Source organism: Arachis duranensis, chromosome 10 (assembly GCF_000817695.3).
Source record: "Arachis duranensis cultivar V14167 chromosome 10, aradu.V14167.gnm2.J7QH, whole genome shotgun sequence".
In the NCBI taxonomy this organism is placed as follows: Eukaryota; Viridiplantae; Streptophyta; class Magnoliopsida; order Fabales; family Fabaceae; genus Arachis; species Arachis duranensis.
This window is the reverse complement of record NC_029781.3, coordinates 3,431,536-3,440,815: the sequence shown is the minus strand read 5'-3', so window position 1 is coordinate 3,440,815 and position 9,280 is coordinate 3,431,536. Positions and strand designations below refer to the sequence as shown.

Genomic DNA, 9,280 nt, shown 5'->3' with positions numbered 1-9,280 from the left:
ATGATTTGATTTTTTCCTTTTTATTTCTTAGTTTCCTGTCTAATTTCTAATTTCTATTAATAACTAATTTATTTTTCTTTTTTAAATTTGACAGCTTATTTATTAATTAGGGAAGCACTCCAATGCAGATTCCTCTGCTAAGTTACCTATTAAGACTATGACCTTGTCTCTTACTTTGCTTACGTGTCATTTTTATTGTCCTAATTTTTTTGATTGAAAATTAATATTCAAATTATTTGAGGTAAGGATTCTACTTTTGTTTATAAAAAAAAAAATAAATACTAGTATTTAAATTCAATTTGCTGTGAGGTAGGAATTGCTTCATCGATTATGGTTTTCGTGGTCTATAAATCTTTTAGAAGTTGGTAGTTTATCTAAAATTGTTCTTATTCATATATTTAATATATATTATTAATTTGATTATGTCACGTATACACTCATTTTTGTTATTAATTAGAGACTATAAAAATATATATTTGTTAGTAAAAATTTAGGTGCAGTTGATTTTACGTGAAATTGATAATTGAAAGTTATTAGATGAAAATTTAATTAAATTAATCAGACTATCTAACGATTCTCAATTATCAACTTCATGTAAATTTGACTACAATTTGAGTTTCCACCATATTTGTTATGAGAAGCGAGCCTTTAATCTCAACTAACATGCATTTATGATAGAATTTACATAGCACACGTTCAAATCAATATTTCCTGGAGTGAAATAAATGAATTAACTATATTTACGGATACTTGTAAATCCATATCTACCAAATATAAGGAGTAATTCAACTAACAATTGAGGAAGAAGCGATATTTGAAGGAGTAAATAAAACCGCGAAAATGACTTGTATCTAACCATGGGAGATTCCTTATGACATAATCGTCCTTTCTTCATCTTTAATTTTTCATTATTTAGATAAAGACTTGGTATATATATAGAGGATATTTAATTTCACTTCGTTTTCATTCAGTAATATGGATATATCAACATTTAATAATTAAATTAGTTAGTTATAATATAGGGACAACCAATAACATTAAAAATTAAAAATTATAATTTTTTGCTTCAAAATAACTCCTACCCATTAGCACCTGTTATTATTATTTTAAACAAAGTAAAATACAAATACTACTAATAAGGTAAAAATTCAAGTGCAGTCGACTTCACGTGAAGTTAATAGTTGAGAGCCTTTTGATAAAAATTTAGTCAAATCAGTCAAATCATCTAACAGCTCTTAGTTATCAATTTCATGTGAAGTCGACTGCATCTGAATTTTCACCTACTAGTAATAATGGACGGTGCCAACTGTTCATAAGTTTATTAGGTTAGATACATCTTTCAATTCTCAATAGTGTATCCGCCACCAATGTTGTTATTCATCAACTACTCATCACAACTAGGTAATAAACAAGGAAATGACAGAAAAAAAATGATTATGTAAGAGAGGGGAAAAAAAAGTTTGCAATGAACTCTTGATGGCAGTAGTGGGGTTCATTTCACTCAATCCATGTTTTTCTTTTTCTTTTTTGAGTTGAAGACAGCGAGAGAATGTTCCGGCAATAATACCCCATTATTCATTCAGATATTAGAAAAATATCACCAATACTATGCATATATATATAGTCACATGACATTCCACTATTATTCTGCTGCAATTAACGAAACATATTATTGCTCATACAAATAATCCTGCTCAAGCTTCTTAGTAATAATTTCTTTTTTCTTAAAGAAAGGAAAAATCAATTTTTATTTCCAACAAGCTTATGTTATAAGTCTCATGAGATGAATAATTAAAAAAGAATATCTCATAAAAAAATTAACATCTGGAAAAAAAAGTCTTATAAAATATTGAATTCTCCTATTACTTGAGCTAACTTTTGTTATGATAGTTTTCTGAAAATTTTATAGCTCATTACAATTTAAATAGTCTAAACTAAAATTAAAAAAATCCAGATCTATCAATCAATGATGGATTGCCACATGGGTGATAGTAAAATAATGCATTATCCTTCTTATTAATTATTGCTAATGTTAAAATATTATTTAAATATTAAAATTAACTACTAAAATTAGTCACTAATACATTTGTAGTTTAAGATATTTTTTATATATATTTATATTCTAACATATATTTTATACTAATAACTGATTTTAGTGGTTAATTTTAATATACACATAGCATAGTAGTAAGAAAATTTTGTTTATCATGTGTATCAAAAATGCTACTTAGAGAATCAACTTAGATTAGTCGAGTGGTCAATTTACCCGTCCGTTTAAACAATTGTCGAGAGTTTGAATCCTGCCTTTAAATCTGCAACAGATTAGTCATTGACCTGACCTGTCAGGTTAGAGGATACCGTGTGCAACCAAAAAAATGCTACTTAGAGAAAAGAAAAACTGGTAACTAACTATTATTTTAAAAAATAAACACAGAAAGTAATTATTTATTATTTAAACAATAAACATAATTTTGACCGACACAAAGAAACAAGAGAGAATAAAATAAAAGAATAGTCGTACAGAATACATATCCCATGGCACCGTCACGGCATGAGATACGGTTTGTCGTTTAAGTCTTTTATCGTATGACTTCAAATTTTGATTTTGGTAGCGTCGTTTTCGAGGTAATAAGGCACGAGCTTTCACCTCAATATGCACCCTTTCAGCTTTTAAACAATGATTCATTGCATCAAGTAATTAAGGGGTTAGTTACATTGCGACAACATGTAACACTGTTTAAGCATTACCATGTGCAGAGGGATTACCTTAACCAATGTTTTTTTGTTTGGTATATACTAACTAACATTGTTAGTTACGTACGGGCTTACTTATGGGCTTAAAGATTAGGCTCCATTGTTAGTTATATTATTCTTGAATATATATAGTTTATTTAATTTATAAGACATTCATAAAGAAACATAAATAAAGTTGTTATTTAAGACTAATTTTACTCTTATTGTTGGTGATGAAAATGATTAAACAAAAATCATTCTCAACTTTCTAATAAAATACTAAATGCGTGTATTTTGTGTGTGTAATTATGTGTGAGCGTCTTTACAAAATCTATATCTTATTAAGCAAACAGTTTACACCATATTAACATATTTATATCTCTAATGGACATTGACTTAGGGTTACCACACATGTTTAGGGTCCCTACTCCTTACTTTCCTACCAAACAATGACATAAAGTGAATTACCCAAAAAGCATGTGTAAACAGGTTGTGGAAAAGGATATTTGACAATGACACTCAATGAGTCCAAGCCCAAAACATCTTAGACAGAAAAATAAAAACCTAAAATACAAAACAGTAAACCCAAAAAGAAAAATCATAACCAATTGAACCGTAAATACAGACATGCAATTGCCTTTATGTGAAGTTGATAGTTAAAAACAGTTAAATGTCAATTTAATCGAATACGTCAAATCATCTAATAATTTTCAACTATCAACTTCACGCGAAAACAACTGTATGTGAGTTCACCTAATACAACAGTGTTTGAGTCCACATCCTAGCTAATGAAGTCCATCATGCATCTTACATCATCCTTAGAAGATCTTGAACAACTTCAGACATTGCTGGCCTGAATTCAGGTTCATGCTGATGGAACAAGAATAGTATAATCAAAATGAGAAAAGATTAAATAAAATTCTAGGCACAAGAAAGCTCTTTTAGCAATCACATCAATATAACTGGTGACACTTCAAGTCTCAGTTGCATATACCATATATTCCAATTACACCAAAGCAAAAGTGTGTGCATGCATGTGTGTGTACATAGTGCATGTTGCAGAAAATTACCTGGACGCATGAAGAAACAATATCTGCAAAACGCGACAAGGACTTCATAGGATAGGCTCCATTTAAGCTGGGGTCAACCATTTTCGACAATGCGTCAATGTCATGGAGTTGAGGGACTGCCCATCTCACCAATATTTGCTCCCCTCGCGGAAGTGACCTAAAATATGTTTGGTGACTTAGCCAAATGCAATGTTTTTTTTTTTAAAATAAGCATTTTGTTCATCTGCTATCAACATTTACAGGTTGCTAACCTGTCGTGGGATTTTCGTCCCGTGAGAAGTTCCAACATTACCACTCCAAAACTGAATACATCACTTTGATGTGTATAGCTTCCGAACTCAAATTCTGGAGCACTGTAGCCATAAGCCGTGAGGAGTCGTCCTGATAACTGAGATACATGCACCAATGCTAGTGAGAAATGTTTATGGCTTACATCTGTTAACATTACTTTTGCCATTATACATTTTGCATAAGAATACCATGTTCTTTAAGGCTTATTTATTCCAAAATGCTCAATAGTATGCTAACAATGTTCAAAACATAATTAAGAAGCCTTAAGATACTAGACATATTCTTATGAGCTCAAACAACATATTGGTTGAAAATTTATAGGCGGTGAAATAAAAGCTTAATATATACCTGACCAGCAGAGCCAGAAGATAGCAAAGGACCTAATCCACAATCAGAGATGCACACTTCCAGGTTGTCATTTAGGAGTACATTGGCAGACTTAAAATTTCGGTGCACAATAGGTGGCCGAAAGTTCTCATGCATATACCTAGTCATGGAGATTCAAGTTAAGGCAGTAAAGAAAACCAATGCCTTCACCTAGTGTTGGCATCTAAAAGATATAACAACTTTATGTGGATGAATATAAAGTTTACATCAAAATGTTGAACAACCTCTCGCCAAAATTATAAGTCATTGAGTTTATATAGATGGTAAGGAAAAAATTAGATTATGATGATTGGTTGCTGAACTCACTCTAAAGCTCTTGCAGCTCCAAGAGCCACCTGAATTCGAGCATTCCATGTTAGTCTAATACGGCATTCGCTATCGCCATGCAGTGCGTCATGCAGGGTTCCATTACTGCAGTACTCATACACAAGCAGCCGTTGGCTATACTCGGTACAGTAGCCCGTAAACTTTACAATATTAGGGTGCTGAATTTTTGAGATGTTGGACACTAATTGGAGAAATTGTTCATGGTTCTGCTCCATAGAAGCAGTGGCATCTAATTTCCTCACAGCCAATATCTACAAAGATTATTTGAAAGATATAAGTATGTGAAGCGCCAGGTTTATGTTTTTGTAAGTTAAAATATTAATCCAAAACAATTCATCATCAACAAATTAAGAACACAAGAATCTTGTTACCTTTCCATCAGGGAACTCAGCCCTATAAACAGGCCCTAAGGTGCCTTCCCCAATAAAATTTTCTTGGGAAAAGCTATTGGTATATTGTTGAAGTGATGCAATAGAATAAACTTCAAGGGAACATGTTTTGTCATTTATTTCAGACCCTTTGACAGGTATAGCTGGATTGAGGATCAACTTCTGACTTTGTGTCGTTGGGTAAGGACGCGGTGGTGGCTGGAGGTGTGAAAGTTTGGAAGCCTCACTAGTTGCAGATGCTGTTTTCACATATTTTCCTTGTTCATCCTGAACCTTTGGAATCAAATTTGTTTTTCTATTTGGCACTTCAGATACAAATGATGGTTTCTCAACTGCTGCATTTGCCATTGCAAAACAGTATTAAGAGATTACTTCAAAACAGAATGAAAAAGAGGAAAGAAAAGAACTAGACCAAGGTAACACAGATTTACTTTAATCAAAATGGATGAAATATGCTTACCTTTCTCCTCCTGATTGGTTGTTTCAAAGGAAGTGTCACTGCAAGTAGGTTTATGTAAAGGACTTTCGAAGACACCAACATTTTGCTTCTTGGCATTTTTCTTCTCTGGCCTTCGTTTAAAGCACCACAGCATAAAAATACAAACACCTAACAAAATAAATATCAAAAGACCAGCACCAGCAATCCAAATGATATTCTTAGCTATAAATGACTTCCTAGCACTTGCAAGCACTGATGCAGTTGGGGAAGAAGGACTATTTGCTACTCTCCACGGTGATTTCCCAGGGGATGGAGCCATAGCTGCAGGTGATGGGGCTGCGGCAGGTGATGGAATAACACTAGTATTAAATGGATTTCCATCTTTTCTGCAAGGAACATGCCACCATGTTAACATGAATGAATATCTATGAATAAGGTTATGAATTCACTTAGCCTAAGGCCATATACAAAGGAGTTAAGTATAGAAAAATATAACGAATGGCATTTCCTAGTGCAGTATTTCAAATTTTTTCTTTCTACTTCTTATACTGGAATAAAAATACAATATGAAATCCTTCAACAGGATATCTGGCTTAAAATGGACTTCAAATGGAAAATGAATTTATCGACGTTCAAAGAATTCCTCACCTGAAAATAGGGACACTCAGCAGTTTTGGCGGAATTGGCCCGGAGAATGAGTTATTCTCAATATTCCTACATAATAAATTCACAAGGTCAACCAAAAAGTATACTTTGTACTTCCTATGCACTGATTGCAAAGTATTGATAATATTTATTTATATGTTTTGTAAGAAAGATATAGGTAGAAAGAATTGTACAGATCCTGAAGAGGCAGGTCCTGCAAAACATAAAGGGTCCCAGAGAGTTGATTGTTCTGCAAGTATCTGTAGGTAAATACATAAGTAATGAAGAAAGCATCCTCATCCGATAGAAAGCAAACTATACGCAATAAAATTTACTCACAATGTAGTAAGGGATGATAAAGTCCCTGTTGAGGAAGGCAGCTGACCACTCAAGTTGTTATTTGACAAATCCCTGAAGCATAGCACATGATTTTCAATACTGAATACCAATATGATTCAACACAATCTTCTTACATAGAAATCAAACTCCAATACAAAGTACACTTTAGATTTATCCAGTTAAAAGGTTATTGCTTACTGATATAAAGAAAGTAAATTCTCTTTCGAAATGAAGAAATACAGTATGGAGGGAAAAATTAACAAATGAATATGGCATCTCGGGATGAGATAACTCATGAACTCACAAGTGTGACAATTGAGTTAGTAATGATAAAGCATCTGGAATGCTTCCATTTAACTGGTTTCCTGAGAGAGACCTAAAATATCAGAACGAAAGAAAAACTGCTTTAAGTACATTTCTAGATATGCATATGGCAAAAAGATGACTAATTACTATGTCCATGAAGAAAAAGAAAACAAATTCAGATGTGAAAAAGACAACATACAAGCTCGTAAGAGTAGGGGGCAAAGTGAATGGAATGGGCCCTCCAATGTGGTTGTTGCTAAGATCACTGCACAAGAAAGAGAAAGCTTCATTTCTAGTTCAAACAATTACACAATTGGTGCTTAAGAGGTACTAAACTCTCTTGATTAATCAAACAGAACCACGTTTAACGTCTCACTCATCAGTAAACACAATATTGAAATTGAAACAACACTTACATTTCTAAGATGGATGGAAAATTCAAATTACTACCAAGCTCTCCACCCAAATTCAGGCCATCAAGTCTTCTGTCAACCCAAAATACAAGTTTTACTTAGTCTTATTGCACTTAATTAAGCTCTATCAATCAAACAACTAATGAAACATTGAAAATGATAACATTATCATTTCCAACCAATTATATAGAGCATGCAAACAATAACACAATATTAACCAAAAATAGTTTAGAAAGAGAACTTCACATACATGGAAGTGATGTTGGAAAATACACAGCCAACACCTTGCCACATTTCAAAACATGGATCTCCTCCCACAGGCTTCCACCCTAGAAGAGGCGGTGAGCCAAGAGCAACATATAGACTACTGATTGCTGCAACTGTGACCATAGCACATATTGAGTTAAGAGTTTAGACAAATTCTGCACTTACATGATACATGTTACTTAATTAGGTGAGCTTCCCAATTAAATTTTTAACCATCATCTTTCAAATTGCAAACAAGTTATCATCAACTCTTTGATGATAATATAGTGCAATAAAGCAAAACAAATAACACTTGAAAGCTAAATGAGTTTTGTCGTCTTCCTTTTTTTTTTCAAAGGGAAACAACAGATTATTTCTGCTATTTTTTATTTCAAAAATAGAAATAAAACTATGGAAAGGGAAAGTATCTACCATCAACTACGTCAGTGTCACCAACTGCACAGAAAGTTCCAGCAAGAATCACCATCAGAGTAACAAAGAGTCGAACATGCAACACCAAATTTGTACATCCCATTTCCTCAAAGGGTAAAGTTTCCAAAACCGAGGCCTCCACTGCAACAATGAACTCCAAAGACACACACCAAGTTGAACTAACACCACTGAACAAGACAAAGGTAGAAACTTTATGGAGAACCTGAGGTAGTTCTGAGAAAGGAAACAAACCCTTTTCAGTGAAGAGCTATACAAACCAAAAATGAGCTGCAGCCCAAAAAAAAAGAAGCTTTTTTGTTGTTTAATGGTAGGTACTAGGCATGGTGAGTGGAAAGTGGAAATGGGAGCCTAAGGGTACTTAGAAACGAAGATAAGAAGAGTTGGAAAGCCCTAACATGGTCCAACCAAAGTATAAAGCACACTCACATATACATACAGAGAGAGAAAATTTGTGTGTCTGTTTGTGTGTGTGTGTGTGTATGAGAGTATGTCATGGCCTATGCTTTGCTCTCTCTTTTTTCACTTGTTCGAAAGCAAAGGAGCAGTGTATTGGAGAAAGAAAATTTGTATATTGAAATGGTGGATTTTGGGGTCCATCACCCGCCACATCAGAAGATTGTGACAGATTCACAGAATGATGGTATCTCTGCAACATATGTCATAAGTAGTAACTCTTCTCACGTTGTATGATTGTATTGTATGGTGTCAAATGTAATCTGTTTGTTTAGTTAGATTATTAGTTGTGACGAGGAACAAGGAACAAATTTCAATACAATGTTGCTACTTAAACCTACAAGGACCAGAGTTAATATTATTGCTTATCAAAATCAAAATTGAGAGGGTATGAAATTCACCTATAATTATCTTTATATAAAGATGATATTTAAAAATTATTAGATAATTTAATAAATTTAAATAAATTATTATCTAAAATTTTTAAATATTAACTTTATATAAAAATAATTATATCTAAATCTTCATTATTATTTAAATAGAATAACATGATTTTAATATTCAAATTAATTATCATTGGAAGACGATTTTGATTATTACGAATAATTAAATATGATGACATACGAGGCCAAAAAATCTTGAAACAGAGCAAAATTTGATTAAATGCTTTAAAATGGGACAAATAAAAGAATAAAATGTTTAGGGGATTAGCAACTTTATTAAATTTTAATTAGCATATAATTAGTAAAAAAATAAATAATCACACATTATTAAATAAAATTTTACACC

The 9,280-nt window shown here is 32.5% G+C and overlaps 1 protein-coding gene across 2 annotated transcripts; it reads right to left on the bottom strand.

The window, feature by feature from the left end:
- Nucleotides 1-3,491: 3,491 nt before the first annotated feature.
- On the bottom strand, nt 3,492-8,694 carry LOC107468697 (protein STRUBBELIG-RECEPTOR FAMILY 3). Of its 2 annotated transcripts, none has more exons than XM_021132821.2 (15): nt 8,018-8,694; nt 7,590-7,719; nt 7,343-7,411; nt 7,126-7,191; nt 6,925-6,996; nt 6,621-6,692; nt 6,476-6,541; nt 6,285-6,350; nt 5,658-6,022; nt 5,180-5,532; nt 4,788-5,059; nt 4,443-4,581; nt 4,055-4,191; nt 3,804-3,960; nt 3,492-3,603 (listed from the first exon to the last, which is right to left on the bottom strand). In XM_021132821.2, the coding sequence occupies exons 1-15, from the start codon at nt 8,118-8,120 to the stop codon at nt 3,541-3,543; spliced, it is 2,130 nt and encodes a 709-aa protein (XP_020988480.1). In that variant the 5' UTR covers nt 8,121-8,694; the 3' UTR covers nt 3,492-3,540. The 2 variants fall into 2 exon arrangements, with proteins under 2 accessions (XP_020988480.1, XP_015943520.1); XM_016088034.3 differs by having other exon boundaries at nt 5,180-5,529.
- Nucleotides 8,695-9,280: the final 586 nt, after the last annotated feature.